Here is a 24,344-nt window from a genome sequence, read left to right on the forward strand (position 1 = left end):
GGTCTAGTGGAAAAGACAGGAAATCAAATAATCAGACAAACACACATAAAATTGCCATTGTGATAAGAGCTATGAAGATCACCAATGGCGCCATGCCTAAAAGAGGGTAATTTGGTCTCCCTTCTACTGTTTTCCCCTCAACCTGTTCTGGCAAGGCAGCCTGAGTGAATCTTTTAAAATGTGTATCAGATCATGTCACTCCTCTGATCTGCCCAAAAAGCCTCCCATATAATTCAGAGCAAAAATACTAATTTTCTACCTAACTGTAATTCCCCACTCTATTCTTATTCATTCGTCATCAACCTTAAGTTCCTTAGTAACTATCTTACTTTCTTATCCTAAGATCCTGGTTCAAATGTAATTTTATCAGTAAGTTCTTTCCAGATCATCCTATTTTTGAACTGAAACCTCACCTCTCTGATATTCTAATCTCTTCCCTCCTTTATTTTTTTCCAGCACTTATCACTGTATAACAGCCTGTTGTTTATTTACTTTGTTTTACTGTCTGTTTTCCGTACTAAAATATCAGCTCAAAAAAGACAGATTTTGTTGTTGTTTTCTCTCCATTATCCTCTGTTCCTAACACTGGGCCTACCTGGCACATAGTAGACACACAATTAATATTTGTTGAATGAATATGTCAATAGTCATGGAAGTTGGGAGAGAATCTCTGAGGAACTAATAATTTGGCTTATAACTCAAGGACCTAAGTAGATGTTAATCGAGTAAAGAGAGGAGAGCTAAGACGGTGGCCAAGTAACAGAACCCTAGGCTGGTCTTGTCCATGGAACACAAGGAGATAACTATCAAATCATCCTAAATAACCCAGAAATCAGCCTGAAGACTGACAGAACAAACTCCACAACTAAAGGGAGAGAAGAAGACTCATCGAAGAGGCTAGGAAGGGCAGAGAAGTGGTTTGGGGGAGAAAGGGATCAGGACTGCTGCTGCGGAGAAGGAGCTGCGGTCACAGAAGCAAGAGAGAGAGGGAGAGAGAGACAGAGGAGCACAGAGGGGAACCCACAGGGAGAACATTTCCCCAAAGCCATTTGCTGGGAAAAAGAGAGGGGCTGAGTTTTGTGAGTTCTTTCAGCCAGTGGGGCTTCAAGCCTGGAGTTTGAAAGGTCGGTGCTTTTGGCTGGCCTAGAGCCCTAAGGGCTCTGCCCTGTTCCTGCAGAAAAGGCAGGGAAACACCCCAGTGGCAGACCGCATGGGAAAAGCCATCTGAAGAGTGCCTGTAGCACAAGGCAGGGATATGACTTGCCCTTCTTGGAGGAGTTGCAGAGAGGTAGTACTGGAGACACCCTTCTGGGCACACAGGAGCCCGCTGTTGACATTTCTCTCCTGGCCCCTCAGCAGAAACACAGATGCACCAGCAGAAGGCAGTCCTGGGCCTGCAGAGGCTGCCTCACTCGCTTCCACCAAACCCCACTTCCCCGCACTCTGGTGAGACTGTCTTTCCGGGTCAAGCTTGCCTCAGTCCCAGCGCAGTGAGACCCTGGTCTTCTGGGTGATGACCAGCGCAGGCCCCTGCCCACATCACGTCCCTAAAGCCTGGAGTTTAAAAGTCAGCAGGCTTGGCTGGGATAGAAGCCACAGGACACCGTGCCGCTCTTGGTGAGGAGGCAGGCCCACAAGCCAGGGGCAGATGGCCTGGAAACAGTGTTCTGGGACACACCTGGGGAGATGATTTGTTCTTCTCAGAGTGCTTTTCTGAAAGGCAGCCGGCTCGGAGACTGCTCTCCGGAGACAAAGGAGGTGGCCAGTGCCATTTTCCTCCCCTACCCATCAGCATCAACACAGAGCCACCTGGGGCGGGCGGTAAGAGCACAGGGAGGACATGGGCTGCCCAACCTGCCCAGGCCAAGTCCCATGCCCTGTTGCTCTGGCAGTGCTGCCCTTCTCAGTCAAGCTTGCCTCAGTCCCAGAGTGACCGGCCCCTTGCCCAGAAGAGCAGCACAAGCCCCGGCACAGACCTCAGCCCCTGACTAGAGAGTTCTGTGGGGCTGCAGTTCGAGTGCAGGTAGTGTCAGGTCCCATTTCACAAGCAGAGCAGAGCACACCTAGTCCAAACTGGCCACATTTACAGCCAGGGACCAAACACTGTCCACAGCAGGCTGGGGGAGCCTCTGCAGATGACTGACCTAAAGACTAGAGCAGCCAAACCACAGCAGAGCACACGCAGCCCACACCAGAGACGCTTGCTCAAGTGCCAGACACTGGGTATTACATACCCTCTTCTTCATTAAGCCATTTCTCTCCAAAGTGGGAAACAGACTTTTCTTGCACCCAGAAGAAGGCAGAGACTTAGACAAAAATGCCAAGATGGAGGAATTCATCCCAAATGAAAGAACAAGATCAAGTCATGGCCAGAGATCTAAGTGAGACAGATAGAAGTAACATGCCTGATGGAGAATTTAAAGCAACAATCCTAAGGATACTCACTGGGATTAAGAAAAGAATGGAGGACTTCAGGGAGGCCCTTACCACCGAGATAAAAGAGTTAAAAAAAATCAGTCAGAAATGAAAAATATAATAACTGAGATGGGAAACAGGCTTGAAACAATGAACACGAGGATGGAAAGAGCAGATCTCTCCATAGACACTTGGCAAGCTAGAAGGGAGTGTCATGATCTATTCAATGTGCTGAATGGGAAGAAAACTCTGATCACAAGTGGTAAGATTTCATTTTTTTGATGGTTGAGCAATATTCTATTGTCTGTATATACCACATCTTCTTTGTCCATTCGTCTGTCAATGGACATCTGGGCTCTTATCATGGTTTCGCTATTATGGATGTTGCTGCCCTAGACACTGGGGTGCAGGTGCCCCTTCTGATCACTATGTTTGTATCCTTTGGGTAAATGCCTAGTGGTGCAGTTGCTGGCTCATAGGGTAGCTCAATTTTTCACTTTTTGAGGAACCTCCATACTGTTCTCCAGACAAATGTGGAAATTAAGAAACAAAACAGAGATCATAGGGGAAGGGAGGGAAAAATAAAATAAGACGAAAACAGGAAGATAAACCGCAAGAGACTCTTAACTGTAGGAAACCAACTGAGGGTTGCTGGAGGGGAGAAGGGTGGGGATAATTGAGTGATGATGGGCATTAAGAAGAGTACTTGATGGAATGAGCACTGGGTGTTATATGCACCTTGATGAATCACTAAACTCTACCTCTGAAACTATTAATACACTATATGTTAATTAATTGTATTTAAATTAAAGAGAAAAAAAAAGAATGGGAAAAAACCTTCAGCCAAAAAGACTATCCAGGAAGGGCACCATTCAGAATCGAAGGAGAGATCAAGAGTTTCCCAGACAAAAAAGCACTAAAGAAGTTTGTGACTATTAAACCAGATCTTATTATTATTGTCAAATGGTGTTCTTGTGAGATGTCATTTCCCGTTCTATTACTTTTTGGATAGTAATTATTACATAGAATGCCATCTTTTTTTGTTTTGTAGAATCCATTTATTTTTCTGTTACCTAATAAAATTCTTTCTCTACATACAAAACAAAAAAGTAAAGAGAGGAAGAAGTAATAATAGTAGCAGTGATAGTAATAACAGTTACCTTCAGTGCTGTGAACTAAGTAGTTTACATTATTAACTCTGAATCCTTAAAATAACCCTCCAAAATATGTAAAATCGTTATCTCTCATTCACAAATGAAAGGTTGAGACGGAGTTTTCCAGGCAGAGGAAATTGTATGTGTAAAAGCTTTCTGACTGTAGAAAATATGGCGAGGAGACAGTAAAAGAGTGTGTATCTGGAACTAAGAGAGACCTAGGGGATATGGTGGGAAAAGAAGAAAAAGATTAGGGGTCAGGTAACCAAGGGACTTATTTGTAGTGTGACAACATATTCCTGATGCCTCAGGAAAGTCCTGGTCTATGCCTGTTGGCTTGATGTAATTAAGTGTAATTAATTTTTATTCGAAATTTCCCTAGGTTGGATGATAAACTGAGTTAAGAAGGTCTGTCTCCTAAGAGTAATGAGAAGCCATTAAGAAGTGGTAATGTGATCAGATTTCCATTCTGAGAAAATAACTTTAGTTGAAAGGTTAAACATAAACTAAATGAGAAGAATTTATGCAGGGAGATGTATCAGGAGGCAATAATCTATAAGATTGCCTGATTGTGGGTGGTATTAGTAAAGATGGAGACAAGAACAGAGTTGCAAAATATTTAGAGAGTAAAATCAAATTATTTGGGTTATGGCTTACATATGAAGGGAGTTTAGGAGAAGATGGTGTGAACAAAAACTTCTAGGTTTCTGGTGTCAGCAACTGAATAAAGGATTTCCAGTTCATTATGATGGAGCAATGGAAGACTATAGTGTGTAGTTGGAGGCAGAATGGAAAGTGAAAGTTTGAAGATCGGTAAGTGTGAAATTTTAAAATGTTCATTTCATGATAAATTATCAAATAAGGTCTCCAGCCTGTGAGTAGTATTCTACTATTTGGATCTGCCACAGTGTTTATCTATCCACTCACTGACGGACATTTACATTTTTTCCAGTTTTTAGTGATTATAAGGAAATCTGCAATGACATGTATGAACATATACTTTTATTTATCTTGGGCAAACATCTAAGAGTCGAATAGCTGGATCATCTGATAGGTTAATATATAACTTTTTAAGAAATTAAAAAACTGTCTCCAAAGCATTTGACCTTTGACAAACTGTGGGACTATTTTACATTCCTATCAGCAGTGTATGAGAGTTCCAATTTCTCCATATCTTCACCGACACTTAGAATATTCCAGTCCTTTTTATTTTAACCTTTGTAATACGTGTGTGGTGATATTTTATTGTGCTTTTAATTTACATTTCCCTAGTGGCAAGTGATTTAGGAATGTTTCCATATGCTTATTTGACATTTATTTTGGTGTAGTTTTCTTCTTTCTTATATTGTTTATTGAGTTTCTTGCATCTATGGGTTTGCAGTTTTCATTAACTTTGGAAGATTTTCTGCCATTATTTCTTTAAATTTTTTTTTTCTGTCTCCCCTCCAATTACATACACATTAGGACGTTTGGTGCTGTCCATAACCTCAGTGATGCTCTTTTCATTTTTCTTACATTCTCTTTTCTCTCTGTATTTCATTTTGTACAGTTTCTATTGTGATATCTTCAAGTTTAGTAATCTTTTCCTCTGTAATGTCTAATATGCTGCTAATCCCATCTAGTGCATTTTTATCTCACATGTTATAACTTTCTAAGAAATTTGATTTTGGTCATTTTTGTATCTTTCATGCCTCTACTTAGCTTCCTTATATGGAAGTTATATGGAATAGTTTCAAAAACTATTTTATTGTTCTTTTTTGAACATTCTAACATTTGTATCAATTTGGAGACAGTTTTGATTGATTATTGTCTCTTTTCATTATAAGTCATATTTTCCTACCTCTTGACATTCCTGTTAATTTCTGATTGGATTCCAGATATTATGAATTTTATGTTGTTAGGTGGAAAATATTTTTAAATTTCTATATATAGTCATAAGACAACCCTTCCAATTCTACTGGCATGCAATTAACTTACTTGGAAATAATGTGGTCCCTTTAGGTCTAGCTTTTAAAATGGTAGGACCAGAACAGTGCTCAGTGTAAGGCTAATAACCAACTTCAGAGAGAAGTCTCTTATTTTACCCAGTGTCCCATGAATCATGAGGTTTTTAGTCTGGTTGGTAGGAATAAGCATTATCCCTGGACTTGTGTGAGCACTGAGAATTATTACCACTACTCTTTTTTTGTTGGTTCTTTTCCCAGTCAGTAGTTTCCTCACATGCACACACTGATCAATGCTCAGATTAATCCTCTAAGAGGGCTCTCTGCAGATCTTTGTACCTCTCTTTGTGTAGCTCTCTTGTCTTAGGTACTCTGTCTTATAAACTCTAGCCACATAGGTTTCTCCAGACTAGTCTCTGTTACTGTATATTGGATGCAAGAGGAAGTCTCGAAGTAGCTTTTTTAAAGTGCGTATTTATAGTATCAGTGATTTGGGGAAGATTATTTGTAATGAATTCTTTCTATGAGCCTCAGTGTTACCCTAAAGTTACCAGGATATTTAATCACATGTCTTGATAATTAGTTCAATGAGTCTAGAGATGTAAGGAGATTTCATGAAGCAAGTAAACTTTGATACAGATTTTAAAGAAATAGTAGAATTTGGCAAGCATATGTTCTGTGCTAGGTACTATTGGATGATCAAATATATTTGAGAGATAAATGAATGAACTGATTGATCTTCTCTTTTCTGTTCAGCAAACTCCTACTTCAAGTCCCAAGTCTACATTTCTCCTCTATAACTTTTCTATCTTCCCCGACTGAGTTTATAACTTGTACCTTCTTTCTATTGTTATGATACCCCATACTTTATCTCCATTAAGTCCGTAATTACCTTATATCATAATTACTTCATTTTGTTTCTTCCACTAACCTATATATTGCTTTTGAGCAATTAATTTATCTTTGACCCCAGAACCCAGCAGAGTGCTTAGAATACCTAGGTGTTTAAAAATATTTGTTGATGTGAACTGTTACTCCTCTTTTGAAATTCACAAGTATGATGAATCACAGACCTGTACCCCTGAAACAAATAATACATTATATGCTAATAAAAAAAATAATAATAAAATTCACAAGTAGACAGTAATGTAGAAGTCAGTTCTGACCTGGATGTTTTCAGTGATGAACTGAGAGGCACAATAGTATATTAGCTAACTATTGCTATGTAAAAAATTATCCCAAAACTTTGTGGCTTAAAACAACAAACTTTTATTATTTTGCAGTTTCTGTAGTTCAGGAATTTCAGGGCACCTTAGCTGGGTCCCCTGACTTAGGGTCTTTCACAAGGTATCAGGTGGGGCTCTAATTATCTCAAGGACCAAAAGGAAGAGAATCCACTTTCGTGCTCACTCGCATAGATGTTGGCAGGTTTAGATCCTTTCTAGCTGTTAGCCAGAGACATCAGTGCCTTGCCATGTGATCCTATGCATAAGAAAGCTCACAGTAAGACATCTGGCTCCCATCAGAGAGAGTGATGGAGAAATCTAGAGTAGGCAAATAAGATAAAATCACAGTCTTTTTGTAACGTTATCTTGTAAGTGACATTCCGTAAGTTTTGCTATATTCTTTTCATGAGAAGTGAGTCATTAGGTCAATCCCACACTCAAGGGAACTATTTGACCTCATGTATAGCCAATACCACTTATATTTTCTCCAAGACAATAACAAATAAATACAGAAATGGATTCATAGAGGGTTATGTATTCTGTATGAAAGATATGGACTCTGTTAACCCAGGAAATTTGGCATGATGCCAAACTCATGTTCTTTGGCCCAGTTTTCTCCTCAGAGCAGAGGATCCAACAAGTAGATGTGATGTCAATTTTATTCCCCAAGAACTAGTAGCTCTTTTTTTGTGGAACAATGATTTCCAGTATGCATTCTCTGAATGTCTAAGGTTCTAGTGGTACCTCAGACGTCATATAGGGAGAGAGGGAGGAGTGCTAGGGCCATGCCCCCTACCACCAGGTGCCACCCAACCCAATTCTATCATGTTACTTATGCTGAATTCTCAGTTCATAAATACAAGTTTGAAAAAATACTGTTTGAAATGTCTCAAAAACTGGGATCCTAGAGCAATGGTTTCTGGCTATAGTAGTGTAGTATAGTGTAGTGGTTAGGCCTGCAGGCTCTGGAACCAGCCTGCCTGGGTTTCTTTGTATCCAGATTCTGCCATTAGCTAGCCATGTGATGGGATTTAGAAAAGTCTGGGCTTGAGTGCCATCCACAGTTGTTTCTTGGCCCTTTCTGTTTCTGAAGCCAAAACTACTTGGGCAGACTTGATACTCTGCTTCTTTTTATTTTCACTGTCGCCTTCTATTATTAGCCTCCCTATATTTATCTTAGTTTAACATAACCAGTGGAATGGTTAATGCATTTACCATCATTATGCCTACTGTTTTTGTCCTGATAATAGGTCTTTGACTAGATGATGTGTGTTCTTCGTTTTAATAAACTCCTTCTCTAGAAAGAAAATTATCTATAATTGATTTCTATACCTGTCAATGCTTAGGGTTTCATAATCAGTTAAAACATTTTCACAGCTATGGGTTTACCAATTTCATTGTGTCACTTATTCTAAGTTATTGCAGATGAACATTTTCAATTATATGGTTAAATAAAGAGCCTGTAGGTTGCAATTAATTACCCACATCTGCTGTTCTAATATGAATTAAGGTAGTATCTTACAGTTCATCTAATAGTGAGTTTTCTGGATTAATTAATGAGGAGGCTCACAAAGGGGAGCTCTAAATATTTCATATATTGTGTTTGTAATAGGACTAACCCTTGAGCCTGAGACTTAATTGTTGATGTCCTCTTTGTTTTTAAACTCCAGCTGCTAGAAATTAATCAGTGATACAGTTTTTTAAGAGGATTCTTATTACTTATTCTTCCCTAAGAGCCAAAATCTTTATGTGTTCCTTCTTATGTTCTATTAGTTGATTCCAACTCACCTTCAAAGTGTAATTTAGAAGTTGATTTTTCAAGGGGCACCTCAGTGGTGCAGTTGGGTAAGCATCAGAACTCTTGGTTTCAGCTCAGGTCATGATCTCAGGATTGTGATCTCAAGGTCGGGATCTCAGGGTCATGATCTCAAGGTCCTGAGGTCGAGCCCCACCTCCAGTTTTGCACGGAGTCTGCTTAGAGTTTCTCTCTGCCTCTCCCCCCGACCCCACTCTCTATCTCTCTCTCTCTCAAATAAGTAAGTCTTTTTTAAAAAAATAAGTTGATTTTTCAAGTGGAGGCAAATCACTTGTTTTCAAAATGCTTTGGCAGAGGAGCCAAAGATGGAGGAACAGGTGACTTGGGCTTCAGAACAAAAGTCATGAGAAAACCGGTTGTCAGGTGCTACTTGTCCCCGGTGGTTCTGATGTCCAGGGTGTCTGCAGTGTGGGGAGGATTGTCAGTGAGAGGAAACCTAACTGGTACTATACTTTTCAAGTTTCTGCAGTCAGAATATAGTGACAAATGTTGGGCCTTTGGCAAGCTCTATAAGTAAATCTCGTAAGAAAAAAAAAATTATGGCTTTGAAATGCATAGAACATGATATATTCATAACATAGTAAATGTTGAAAGCTGTTTTCTCAGCCAGAGATTTTAAAATAAGACCCTCACATAAAGAAATGCTGCAAAAAAAAAGTATATCTATAAAGAAGAAAATAGCACAGCAAGATGATGATTAGCTGGAAGGCTTAGAAAATGTTGTCCCTCTTTTCTTAAAACTATCTCTTCATGGACTTCCTTAATAAGCATGCCTTTGTTATCTTTTTCTTTCTTAGATGACTTTTTCCTTTGCTGGCTCCCTTTCTTATCACTTTTTAGCAGTAAATATCCCATAAATGTCTCCTCTTACCTTACGGAAGTGATGTTATCTCCTGGCTTCAATTATTACTTTCATAAAATGATACACACCACTTGTATCTCCAGCCCTGACCTCACTGCTTCTCATTACTCTTCTTCATTCATCAGCTTTTCTACTTATGTTCTCATCATTTCCTGAGAAGTGATACATTTATATAATTGATGAATTCTTTTTTTATATGTATATAAATTAATATATCCTTCAGCTCTATTTCTACAACTTAAGAATATAGAGCTTTTCTTTAATTTCTTTGATAATATTATCTTGTGGAATCATTTTCTAAGTAATTTTCAGACCAAATTTAATTTTAACCTGAGATAATAAGAGAAAGATCACATAAGAGAACCTCATTTCTGTGACAGCCTGAAGAAACTATTTTCCAATAAGTTTTTGTACTCAAATATTTAATTAGAGGTATGTCAGTTAAAAAAAAGTCATTACAAAAATATTCAGTGAATGTTATTAGTGAAAAACTCTGTGACTACATGATAGAGAGTTCTCACCTAACATTTGTAGTGCATGTCAAGAAGTGAGTGTATATATTTAAAAATAGAAAATTTTACAGAAAATAGAGCATAAAGTCAAAAGAAGTGCTTATTAAATCTAAAGCAAAAGCTACTATCTGAGATGTTTTCTAAGTAATACAAGCTTCAATACAAATGGACAAGCAATTATTGGTATCTTTAATTAGCATAGTTTTTGGTAGTTGTTTGAAAATTTGAGAATTATGTTCACATCTTGGTTGAAGGATTGGCCTCAATCAAAACAGCTTGTGGTGCTGGGTAAGAACAAAGTGAACTGCCAAGGGGAATTGGAAGAAACTGGCTAGTACAAGTGTTTAATCTGGGAGGAGAAACTAGGTAATGTTCCCACTTCTTAAATTCATGAAGTAGACAAAGTTTTATCTTCACGCTCATCTCCCCTAAGAGGTTTCCTCTTTTAAAGTCATCACTTGTTCACAATTTCTCATCATCTCTCACTATGCCCAGTCCTCTTATATGCCAAGTCATATTATTCTACCATCTTCATTATGTCTGAGACCCCTTCTTCATTTCCACACCACTACTACTACCTCAGCTTATTTGGTCCTTAGCTCTCTCTTTTTAACTTACTGTAGGCCCTTGCTAACTGATTACCCTGCTTCCAGTCTTGCTCCTTCTTCAATCCATTTGCTATACTATTACTAGAAGTGTCATTTTAAGATGCAAATCAGAATATACTTTACTACTACTTAAAATCTCTTGGTGAGTTCCTAAAAGGAAAAATTCTAAGAAAAATTCTAAACTTCCTTCCATCGTACGTAAGATTCTTTAAGATCCCTAATAACTCCTACTTAGAATAAATTTTACTTCATTTGTTTTTCAGTCAACTCTAAACAATTACATAGCCAGGGGCATTCTTTTTTTTTTTGATTTGGTAAAACCTCTCTTTTTTTAAATTAACATATAATGTATTATTGGTTTCAGAGGTACAGGTCAGTGATTCATCAGTCTTATATAAAACCCAGTGCTCATTACATCACATGCCCTCCTTAATGTCCATCACCCAGTTACCCCTTCCTCCTACCCCCCTTCCCTCCGGCAACCCTCATCTTGTTTGTTTCCTATGTTTCCTATGATTAAGAGTCTCTTATGGTTTGTCTCTCTCTGGTTTCATCTTATTTTATTTTTTCCTCTCTTCCCCTATGATCCTCTGTTTTGTTTCTTAAATTTCACATATCAGTGAGATCATATGATAATTGTCTTTCTCTGATTGACTTATTTAACTTAGCATAATACCCTGTAGTTCCATCCATGTCATTGCGAATAGCAAGATTTCATTTTTTTTGATGGCTGAGTAGTATTCCATTGTATATATATACCACATCTTCTTTATCCATTCATCTGGGCTCTTTCCATCATTTGGCCATTGTGGACATTACTGTATAGCCAGGATCATTCTTACTGATATACTGGCTGTATGAACATCTCTGGAAATCTTTGAAGAGTAACATCTATCAAGAGCTATATCTTTTGCACTACTGTATAAGATGGCAAGGAATTGCTAACTGGCCACAAAAAATAATACACATTTGAAGTAAAACAGCATGGAATAGCATGGTCTTTGGGCTTCCATAGACCTGAATTTAAACTTTGGTGCTTTCCTTACAAGCTGTATAATTCTGAATTCCATTATTCTTATTTTTAAGATGAGGCTGTTAATAAATTTCCATGAGATTGCTATAAGCATTACCTGAAACAGATATTCTCATTTAGCTCATAGATATCCTCAAAGTACACATTCAAGAGATATTAGTTCCCTTTGCCTTCTAATGCTTCATTCACATTAATAAGAATTAAAGTATAAGTGACAGAGATCATTGTAGGGGACTCTATCTTCCCAGGGAAAAAGCGGTGGGAAATACGTAACAGGACGAACATTTGCCGCAGGAGGTAGATGTTGTGTTGGAGGAAGTCTGGAAAAAGCACATGCAACTGGAGAGGTGTGTGTGTGTGTGTGTGTGTAGTAGTAGTAGTAGTAGATGGAATCAACCAGAGAATGTATACTGCAAAAGAGCTAATAGCTGCCACTTACTGAATACTTACTGTTATGTACCAAGTATTGTGCTAATTGCTTTGCATGTATTAACTTAATACAAAAGAATTAGAGCAGACAAAGGAGATCAAAAAGAAAAACTAGGAAATAATTTTCAGTGGGAAAAAAGCAACACTTAAGAAACACTTAAGAGATGAACAGAGAGAGTCACCTCTATAAAGGAGTAATAATAAGTTGGCAGAGAGGTAGGGAGCAAACTCAAAGACTGTGATGTCAGTCAACCAAAGGGAGGATAGGATCTTAAGGAGCTGATAAATAGTAAAATAAATATTAAAATAAGGAAAAAAACTAAAAATTATCTGTTGGAATGAGCAATTAGGAGGCCTTTGATGTCATTTTCCACAGAAATTTTACTAAGGTGGTGAGGTCTGAAGTCAGGTTGTAGTGGGCTGAGGAATGAATAGGAGGTGAGGAAATGTGGACCAAATGTAGACTACTTTTAAAAGAATATTGTCTATAAAGTTTAGGAGAGAGGGAAATGGTTTAAGGGGACACAATTGAGAACTGGTTTTTGAAAGTTAGAAGTGGGAATAACTGGAAAATATCAAATCTAAATCAACTTGCATATTAATGTCTTTGGAACCATTTTGAATTCATGAGGCACAAACTTTAGAAAACATTTTCCTCTATTGTAAAGAATGCTGCTATAAACGTAGGGGTGCATGTATCCTTTTGCATTAGTGTTTTTGTATTTTTAAGGTAAATATCCGGTCGTGCAATTACTGGATCATAGGGTATTTCTGTTTTTAACTTTTTGAGGAAACTTCATACTGTTTTCCACAGTGGCTATACTGGTTTGCATTCCTACCAACAGTGCAAGACATGGATGGCGCTAGAGAGTATAATGCTAAACAAAATAACGAGTCAGAGAAAGACAAATACCATATGATTTCTCTCATATGTGGAATTTAAGAAACAAAACAAATGAGCAAAGGGAAAGAGAGACAGAGAAACCAAGAAACAGACTCTTGACTAAAGAGAACAAACTAATGGTTACCAGAGGGGAGGTAGGTGGGTGGATGGGTTAAACAGGTGATGAGGATTTAGGAGTGCACTTGTGATGAACACTGAGTTATGTATAGGATTGTGGAATCACTATATTGTACACCTGAAACCAATATAGCACTGTATGTTAACTGAGATTAAAATAAAAACTTAAAACATTTTAATTAAAAAACTAAAAATAAAAAATAAAAAAATCATTTTACTCTAAAGTTTCACTACTACAGATATTCCAATAAATGGAAATGGATATTATCCTAGTATAGTCTCATGGTTCTTCTCTCTGTAAATCTTAGAAATAAAGGTTAGATAAAGGTATACAGAAGAGAAAATTGTGGCTTTAAATAAACTATAAATCCTGAGGAAAACATTAGTATAAACATACATTTGAGTAAGACAATAAAGAAGCCATAGAAATTGAGATATCACTTAAAGCAAAGAAAATCTTAATTTAAAAGTATAGGTATTTATTGAACATCTACTAGGTAGAAGACACTATATTTAATTTTGACAATTTCAACTGACATTGATTGCCATTTTATTCCTTTCAGAATTTACTTTATCCTACGTCTCTCCCATGGGACATTTGGTTCCTCTTGATATGGCCTTTATTTTCTTCATTGCTATCAATGACTTTCATAATATGAAGAATACAGGGGGTGCTAAGTCAAATAAGTTAAAGTCATATTATAGGAGAAGCATTCAGTAAGCAAGAACAATAAGGGCCTTTGCTTTTAGAATCTCTGGAATATTAAATAATAAGGTTTGACTATTTTAATTATGATTAAATTCCAGTGAAAATTATTTTCGCTGAAGTCCCAAACTTCTTACACTTTACTGCTGGCACAAGTTTAGACCATGAAAACAAAAGTTTAAAATTTTGTATAATAGTGGTTTACCCACTATTAATGGAAAGATTAAGTTGTGAGGATAAATAGTATAAGTATCCAGAGAAAGAAATTATCAGTATGGTGAAGTATTTGTAGGAACTTCTTATGAAGAACATGAGCTTGACCTTGAGACTGGTTATATGTCAGGCAGAGAAAGAGAAGGGAGGCTTTATAGGAAGAAAGAGCAGAATGTATAAATATATGTTTAAATACAACCTGAAAATCGAAGACGCTCCACTTGGACCTTTTGATGAATCAACTGGTAAATGAAAATATCTGTAAAGTGTAATATATATAGTAATTACTACTATCAAAATAAGGAACTCTGATTCATTTTCTATGCTTATAAAACAACTACTTAATGGGAAGCACTTTTTGGTGCTTATCCTTCAGTCAGTAAAAGGTACCTAGTTACCAGACCATATTTGAACACCATTCCTTTAATCATAATAATAATACTGACATATATGTCAGGTATACAAATCTAAGTTTAATACAGTTTATTTCCTTAAAGAGTTTAAAGATTATAAAGATATCCTTTCTGTGATAACCTTTCTACTTTTCAATTTCACTAGTAGTTTTGTTAATGTTTTTGAAGGAAAAAGATCAAAACTATGTATTTTATAAAAAAATCTTAAGACAACAGATTTTATGTCCTGCAAAAATCTTAATGAGATAATGTGTACATGTAAAACTCTAATTTCAGTTCCCGACATGGAGCAGGCGCTGAAGTTTGCTAAAGGTTAATTTAATATATGCAACCAATGGATTGTTGAATACTATATCTGAAACTAATGATGTACTATTTGTTGGCTAATCGAATTTAAAAAATAAAAGATAAATAAAAAAATAAAATAAGTTATCAATAAATGTTTGTTGAATTGAATTATTTAAAATTTCTATCATATAATTGGGTCCTAATTGTTAATGTTTAAATTCGCTTATAACTGATGGTGTGTGTGTGTGTATAATTTTTGCTAGAAACACAGTCCAATTCAACAATTACTTAGATGCCTAACATATACTTTGCAAAGTGGCAAATAATTCAGGCTGTGAATTTATGGGGCTTCATGTAGTAGAAAGAATGTGAAATTGCTTTACCGACTCTTTCAGGTTCTGGAGAAGGGAAACATGGATAAAATAATAGATATATGTTCCAGCCTAAATGTTAATACAAGTATATTTGTCTTAGCCACATGACAGTCTTATTTGTACATCACAATACATTATATTCCCATAGATTGCTAAGAGATACCTTCTCCATGGTGACTTCAAAAGTAATAAAAATCAATAAATGCGTTCTACTCATATAAATAACATATGACACTATTCAGATAATTCTAATGTACATTGCTCTCAATGGTTAAATATTTCCTTGAATTTTAAAACAAACTGATAAAGCCTACCATTCAATAATGACTCTGTGTGGTTTCATTAAGACTTACATTTTGACAGTTTCTCAGAAGGCGAACAGTTCATAATTAATGAATGTTCAGCCAAAAGATTGACCTTCTGAATGACTGGGTAAGTGCAAATTTAGGAGGAAAAAAGTTTGCTTTGGACCATTTATTGAAGCCTAAGAGCCATTATCTTTTAGGATCAAAGTAAGTTCTGGAACCATGCCTAAGAAATTGGCTCTACATGTTAACATTTGAGAGTCCCTATTACAATAAAAATGCATGCTGTCTACTTTATGCTATATTTAAAATAAGAGAAATTGTAAAAAACTTCATTTACTTGATCATTTGTGACCTTCTATAAAGGTTCCTAAGATTGAACTCCCAGGCATGTGAAGTCTAAGATACCAAGCACTTTATATAAATGGCTCTGATATTCATTTCCAAGCTGAATCTACAGAGCTTCTACTGAAAGTTTCCTCTTATCTGAGTTTGAGTCAGTTAGTTCTTTTACTTAAAGATTAGTGTTAATGAGATCAAGGCCACACGAGGGGCCTAATGGAAAACATTTGAGGTCAAAGGGACCTAGATTTGAATTCCAGTTCTGCTTTTACTAGCTGTAGGAATTCGAACAATTTATCTAGCCTCCTTGAGGCTCAGTTTCTTCACTTTTAAAATGGAAAAGTAGCACTTATCTTTCTGTGTTTTGGGGTGAAACAGCACATTCCAGTTACCATTTATGCACTTACTGCAGGGTCTGACACATAATATGCCCTCAATAAATATTAATTGTGTTTTTAATTTTTTGTTAGAAAAACAACTCACTATACACATTATGTATTCTATGGATCATTAGTTAGCAATACCCAACTATCAGCAAGAGTATTGTTCTGAGAGTGTACAGAAGCCTATACACCTGTTTATATATATATATATATATATATATATATATATATAAAGATTTATTTATTTTAGAGAGAGAGAGAGCGCGTGCGTGCGCACGTGGCAGGGGGCAGGGGCAGAGGGAGAAGGAGAGAAAGAATCTCAAGCAGACTCCCTGCTGAGCGCAGAGCCCTACCTGGCGCTTGATTTCACAACTCTGAGATCATGACCTGACCCCAAATCAAGAGCGGATGCTTAACTGACTGAGCCACCGACGTGCCCCAACACCTGTTTATATTTTTGAAACCACCAGAAATTTCAGATGTCCTAACAAGAATTCCTTATCTTTTTTAATCACTAGATTCTATGTCTGAAATTAATATTATATTATATGTTAACTAACTTGGATTTAAAGAAAATCTTGGAGAAAAAAATTTTGAAAATTAAAAACAATTTAAAAAATTTTTTTAAATACTAAGTGTATCTTTGACAGAAAGAACATATCCAGCTGCTTTCGATCAATCTAATGAAAATTCACAATCCTTTGATCTTGTATAGGATAGCTAGAAAATGTATATGAGCAAAGGAGTAGCTATGCCCAAACTTGTTGAAAAGCCTGTAACATTAAACTCAGTCATTCTGTAATCTATAACATATTGTCACTGATTGTATTTTATCTTCTGATTTTTGTTGAATATTAATCATCAAATCCATCAAAAACATAACTTTGATTATTTTTTCCTGTTATATGTGTATGGAGTTTCTTTGGTAAGAATTTCAAATATCTTGGAACTATAGATGTTGCTTTTTTAGTAGAAGTTTTTTCTCAAAACCATCAAAACTCAGCTTTATTGTGGCTCCAATATCAAAAGTGTGTCTAGCTTTAAATCACAACTTTATTCACAAGCTCTAAAAAGTCCCCTATTTTACGGCTGCTCATTGATAGTGTAAGTATTTATTTAGAACAGTGATTTCATTGGAAAGACAAGAATAAAAATATGAGTGAAGTCACTGTCCAAAATACTAAAATTTGGTATTTCTTACTAATTTTTGTTTCAAAATGGAAGATATTTTCCTGGTAATATGAATCATGGTAAAAATTGTGAAACAGAAAAATTTGAAGTTCCCTTATATAACTATTTACTATTAATGTTTTGGTATATTTCCTTCCATCCTTTAAAATTATCATTTTATATACGTACATATGTATATATATTCATAACCATACATAATATATATAAGAATGCATGTGCTTATTTAACTTAAAGGTATTTCATGGACCCCCTTCCAATTTAATAAAAAAGTGATAGTTTTGAGAACTTATTTAATATTATTTCCACAAAGAACATTACATTTTTCTTTACTATTATAATGTTTCAATAAACGTCTTTGTACTTTAAAAAAAAAAGAATTCCTTATCTTTGTATGACAATCAGTTCTAATGCTGATTGAATAAATTCTGAGACTAAGCATGTAAAACAACACAGTTTTAGCTCAGACATGCTCAATAAATTGTGTGTTGATACATGAATAAATGGATGATTGAATGAATAAACTATTTAAAACCATGGAGCACTCAGAAACAAAGCTTGAGGCAAGAGACTAAAGATTCCGTGCTGACACTGACTTGCTACATGACTCAGAAATTTCCTACTTCTCATTTTCAACTTCTTCCTTCTCATTTTCAATTTCTTCGTCTTTAAAAAATAGGGGTTTGATATGTAATGTCTGCCCATGGTCCCTCTCCAGTTCTGAAGGGTTATGATTCAAACAGGAAAGGAAACTTGACTGAGGAGGCAATTTGTTTATTGGAATAGAAGAGGTATTGGAGCGTAAGTCCTTTGAGCTTTTAGATCCCATCTTCCTGTTTTCTCTTCTAAGTCTAACAAACTTTTGAAAATTTTCCCAAATGTGTATTATTTGACCACATGAATAATAGACAATGCATTAAAATCCACAATAAAAATGAGCACATCTGAAGGAAATGATTCCAATCAATTTTCCAGAGAAGAGACTTAGAAATAGGTCTTTGGGGAGCGCCTGGGTGGCTCAGTCAGTTAAGCAGCTGCCTTTAGCTCAGGTCATGATCCCGGGGTCCTGGGATCGAGCCCCACATCCAGCTCCCTGCCCAGCGGAGAGCTTGCTTCTCCCTCTCCCTCTGCCTGCCTCTCTGCCTACTTGTTGTCTCTCTGTCAAATAAATGAATAAAATCTTTAAAAAAAAAAAAAAAGAAATAGGTCTTTGGGAGGAGAAGAAATTTGGAAGGGTTAGCAGATTTGTTACAATCGATAATTTTCCATGAAGACAGTTGGCCAACAGCACGTTATGTTTTTCAGTTGCTCATTCATTCATTCATTCATTCATTCACTCATCCCTTCATTCATTCAACAAATGCTTATGGAATGATTACTATTTGCATGACAACAGGCCAGGGCAGGATTATAAAGATGAACCTGATGTACTTTGTCCTTAAAGGATTTGTTCTTTAGTATAGATGAAAAGCATGCATATAATTTTTTAAATGTTCTATATGGCATGAAAGGAAGTTATATGAGATTTATGAAGAAGGAAGACAATTTCAGCAAGTCAATTGTCAGTGAAGGGAGGAAAATCAAAGAAATCTTGGAGGAGAAGGTATTTAGCTTGGGTTTAAATATCTGTAGATTGGGCAAGAGATAATTCCTTGCTGAGGAGATGATGTGAACAAAGGCTCAAAGGAGCAGGAAATGGGATGCAGTTTTACTACATAATTGAGTTTATGAAAGAGAGTAATGGGAAATTCATTTAAAAAAAATTCATTTAAAAAGAATACTGTCAGATTGAGAAGACGTTTGAAACCCATGCTAAGGGGTTTGGTCTTCATTTTCGAGACAAAAACAAGCGATCAGAGGTTTCAGAGAAGGGAGATGGAAGGAAACTCTTTCAGGATAGTGATTTCTGAAGAAGCATTGTGCATGGTGGTTGTAAAATGTATTTTGATAGGCAGATGCCCCAAATCAAGGTCTTAACTGAGCTCTCTTTCTTGTCCAGGCTGCTGACGTCCTGCTGCAACATGGAGCTAATGTCAATGTTCAAGATGCAGTTTTTTTCACTCCATTGCACATTGCAGCATATTATGGACATGAACAGGTAAGTCTGACAAGAGTATTTCCAAAGGCTGGGGGACCTTTCCAGGCTTTTGTTGAACTATATGTCCTAGCCTCAAAGAAAGAATATTTAAGATATCGTTTGAATTATTTTTGCCATATTCTCATCAGCTCCACTCATGAGGAGCTTATAGATCCATAGAAATCCTGCATCTGTCAAGTTACTCATTTTTACTGACTGTCTTAGTACCCAAGGGAGGCAGCAGAGTAAGTATACAATCCCAGGAATCAGTGAATCTGAATTTGAAAGATTCCTAGCTTTGTGACCATATGTAGGTTATATCACCTGCCTGATCTTCAGTTTCTTCATCTGCAAAATAGAGAAAATATTGATAATACCTACCTCATAGGGTTGCTGATATGATGAGATATTAATTTAAAGTGTTTGGCAAATGCTCAATTACTATGATGATGCTAGTGACAGTAACAATAAAACAAATCATGAACACTGTCCCAGCAGGTAAAAAAAAAAAAAAAAATGTGTCTTTCAGAAACTTGAGTTTCTTCTTTTCTACTGTCTTTGGATGTGGTAGACTGCAAATATGTTCATATTTTCATTTTTGGAACCTGTGTGTATCCTAAAAGGGACTTTGCAGATGTGATCAAGTTAAGGATCTTGAGTTGGAGAGATTATCCTGGAATTATCTGGGTGGACCTGATGTAATCACAAGGGTCCTTATAATAGGGAGCAGGAAACAGATGTGATAGTAGAAGCAAGAAGTTTAAGTGATACAAGAAGGGGTCACAAGCTAAAGAATGCAGGCAATCTACAGAAGCTGAAAAAGTGAGGAAATGAAAGCCTCCAAAGGGAATGCAATCTGCCAACACCTTGATTTTAGTTTTATAACCTCCAGAACTTTAAGAGAATAATCTGTGCTGTTTTAATCCAATAATCCAATTTACAACAGTGGGAAACTAACACATGGAATAACCTAGATAATTTTTTTAAAAAATCACCATATGTGCTTTAAATATAATTTGATTTAAATACATAATTATATAACAGGTAATTATTTATAAAATTTTATATTCTGTAATAAAGTAATAATATATATAGGATGTTTTAATGTTTACAGTGTGCCTTCATTCAATGAATAGTTTTATTTGACCTTCACGAAAACCTGATGAACTTGGTAAGAATTACCATGTAAGTGATCCCATACTCTGGGACAAGCATTTTATGTGGATTTTTTTTTTTTGTAATTTTTCCACAGTCCTAAAATTAGTTATTTGCATCTTCTTGTCAATGATATACATCTCAATGATATATATGAGCTCACTTAGGTCAGGTACCAGGCCAGAGTCACACAGCTTGTTAGAGGAGCTGAAATATGTATTCAGGCCTGTCTGATCCCAAAGCCCAAAGTTATTCTGTTGTACCTAGGAGCCTCTTCTTCTTCTATCAGTGAAACAAATCAGAAAGTCCAGGAAATTTGCTTAAACGGTGGGCTGGTTATTCAAGGCCAGGTGCTCTAACTCCAAAGTCCATTGATTTTTTAAATTTGTAACAAGTTTATTGAGATAAATTTAAATTGTACAACTCAGTGGTTTTTAGTATATTCAGAGTATACAACCATAACGACAATTAATTGAACAAAGTCATTACCCCCAGAAGGAACCTTGCACACAGTAGCACTTCCAACTTCTTCCCAACCTCTCTCTTCCAGCCTGAGGAAAATACTAATATACTTTCTGTTTCTAAAGATTTACCTATTCTGGAGACCTCCTATAAGTAGAGGCATGCAACATATGGTCTTTTGTGACTGACTTCTTTCACTTAGCACAGTGTTCTTAAGTTTCATCAACTTTATAGCATGCATCAGTACCTCCTTGCTTTTTAGTGTGGAATACTACTTTGTTGTATGGATATGCCAGATTTTATTTATTCATTCATCAGTTGATGGATGTTGGATTTTTTCCCCACTTTTTGGCTATTATGAATAATGCTGCTTTGAACATTCAAGTTTTTTTATTCCAGTATAATTAACATACACTGTTATGTGACTTTCAGGTGTATGATATAATGATTCAACAATTCTATACATTTCTCAGTGCTCATCAAGATAAGTGTACTCTTAATCCCCTTCATCTATTTCACCCATTCCCCCCCACCACCTCATGTACAAGTTTTGATATAGACATCTGTTTGCATTTCTCTTGGGTACATCTAGGGGTGGAATTGATGACTTATATGGTAACACTATGTTTAACATCTTATGGAATGGTCAAACTTTTCCAAAGTGGTAGATGCCTAATGAGTTAAAAACCACGGTGTCTACAGAAAAGAAAGCCTATGTGATGTACCTCCTAGGACAAACTAAGTCCATTGATTTTTAACCTTAACATATTGAAAGACAAAATTTTTATGTGCTACTTTTAAACATCGCCATTTAGCTACTCTTAAGAAACTAAATAGAACCAAATAAAACAGAAATACACTTGTAATTGGATAATCAAAACTTAACTGTTCTTTTGACATCCTGTTTTCACTCTTCCTCACTTTGTATCTCTAGATCTCTAGTCTTACTCAGTTATGGAGTAAAATTATACATTTTTGTCTTCGTAGAGGTCATGCCATTGTCCTGCCTGAGGATTCCAAGTTAAAAATCAAACTTATTTGTGTCTATGTGCTCTTCTAGTCATTGTGCCTTTATTTCTTTGCTGGCTAGCATATGCTTGGACACTCTCAGACCCATGAAGCGTGACCTAGCTAGGAAAGATTTCTCATTTCATTTGATGTGCTGCTCAGAGTGCACTGGAGTGTACTAGAGAGCTGGGCACTGAAAATGCTTCAGAAAGCACAGGGTCTAAAAGCCCAGATGATGAAAAATTCCATACTCCTGACTTTAGGCACAGACCAGATGTACACAATGCATGCTATTTGTAGAGTCACCCTCTTTGGTGATTAACCTCCTCACCCACAGAAACATAAAGAGCTTCTATGCATGTTGGGTGGAGAGCTAAATTTGTTTACTTTCCCTGAATATATAGTCACAGTCTTATAAAATTATGCTAAAATGTGGATGGCCTTTTTATGATAAGGGACTCACTTTCGGTGTGCGAAGACAGCACATAAGTAATTTATGGATGCTATTGTCATTTGCTAAAATATGCTGACAGGAGAATGGTACATTCGATATATAAATGTGCTTAATGTTCCATGTTCCTTGCCATTTGTTTATTTACTTATTTTTAAGTGGAAGAGTAGATGTTTTGTACCAAGAGCAATATTTCTTAGCTATATAATAATAGTGCTTAATAGACAATCGATTTCAAAGATAGTTTAAAGCTGTCCATTATAAAGTCACATAACCAGAATTCATGGAGTCTTTGTAAGTGGAAATGTCTGCTTAGGCATGCACAGTCCTTGAGACTAACTTTTACTGTTCCAATTTCTTCTGAATTAAGTATTGGTCTGCCCATTAGCCAACAAATAAATGGATAAAATACACATGTTCCACATTGGTGCTACCACTCCTGCTAGCATTTATTGAGTGCCAGGCACTTTTCTAAGTGTTTTACATATGATAACTTATTTAATCCTTGTAACAACTCTTTGAAGTGGAGCTATTGTGATTCCCATCTTAATAATGAAGAAACTGAAGTTTTGAAAGGTCAAATAATTTATTAAAGGTGATAAAATCTAACTTCAGAACCCTTATTCTTTACCTACCTTCAATAGGAAATTTCACCACATCCCACACTGCTAAATTTTGCCTAGAATTTCTATCAAATATGTACCATATTCTAGAGATATTTATTTGCTACCACATAGAAAGCCAAAATAGATTTAGGGTTTGAATTCACTTTTATGCTAACACCTCAGTGGTCAGGTCAGTTGAGGGTTCCTCCCATAACTGTTATTTTGATGGCACAGATTCATTCTAACTTACCTCTTGGGATCATTGTATTGACTTCTGAAATGGCCAGAGGAGACGATGTCAGATTTAGAGAAATTATTTGGAAGGTTATAAGTGAATAGGTAAATAATTTAAAGAAATCTTATAAATTACCTGAAACAATCCCTGGAAGACTCCTAAGTTGTTTAATACTTCATCTCTCTCTCCCTTTGAATGTGGATCTCAGCTAATTGAGGAAGATGCTGTGATCGAGTGCAGCTATTTCCCATTTACCCACAAATCTAGAAAAGAACCCAGAACTCCAGTAGCAAGATGACCATCAGTGACCCGTTATGCATGGAGTTGCTGTGAAAATCAAGAATCAAGTAAACACTGCTGGCTCTGGCCAGAAGAAGACTTTGGAAAAGATGGTTTAGGGAAGATAATGGGTGACTTTAGGGAGGATTATTTATGTACAATGAAGAACTAACCCTGAAATTTCTCCAGTTTTAGACTTCTTGTTAAGTGATATAATAATAAATTCCTTATTGTTTAAGCCAATCAGGTTAGGGTTTTCTGTTATTTTCAGGTAAAAATAATCTAAGAGAACACTTTAATGATACGTCTTCTTCCATATTTTTGAAAGCTTTGCATTATTGTTTGACTTTTGGTACTAATTTCAAATGAATGGATTCTTTAGGTAACCCGCCTTCTTTTGAAATTTGGTGCTGATGTAAATGTAAGTGGTGAAGTTGGAGATAGGCCCCTCCACCTAGCATCTGCAAAAGGATTCTTTAATATTGCAAAACTCTTGATGGAAGAAGGCAGCAAAGCAGATGGTAAGATTATATATTTAGAAGACATTTGCTTTTTTTTACTTTATGTGTATTTTTTATTTGCACTTTCTTTTTTATTAGAGAATAATCTTGAAGCTGATTAATTGCATATGCTAATTTGTTCCACAAATTATAATTTATTATTTTAATGTAATAAATCTATATGTTAATCATTTTATGTACATTTTAGTTCAACTCTTAATATATTAGATGCTTCAATAAAATTAAGGGGTTTTCTTAGATAAATTATTCTCATTTTGTTATTTTTCACTAATGTTTTTTTAATTGAGGTAAAATTTGCATACAGCAAAATTCTCAAATCT

At 36.0% G+C, this 24,344-nt stretch overlaps 1 protein-coding gene across 1 annotated transcript in view; it reads left to right on the forward strand.

Annotated features, from left to right (window-relative positions):
* TNNI3K (TNNI3 interacting kinase) overlaps positions 1 to 24,344 on the forward strand; it is a 280,406-nt gene that overhangs the window by 66,830 nt on the left and 189,232 nt on the right. Inside the window, exons 6-7 of the mRNA XM_081818637.1 lie at positions 19,231 to 19,329; positions 23,886 to 24,024. Coding sequence (XP_081674763.1) covers positions 19,231 to 19,329; positions 23,886 to 24,024 — 238 coding nt within the window. The remainder of the gene's footprint in view (positions 1 to 19,230; positions 19,330 to 23,885; positions 24,025 to 24,344) is intronic.

Source organism: Leptonychotes weddellii, chromosome 4 (genome assembly GCF_054177405.1).
Source record: "Leptonychotes weddellii isolate Sample4059 chromosome 4, ASM5417740v2, whole genome shotgun sequence".
Lineage (NCBI taxonomy): Eukaryota > Metazoa > Chordata > Mammalia > Carnivora > Phocidae > Leptonychotes > Leptonychotes weddellii.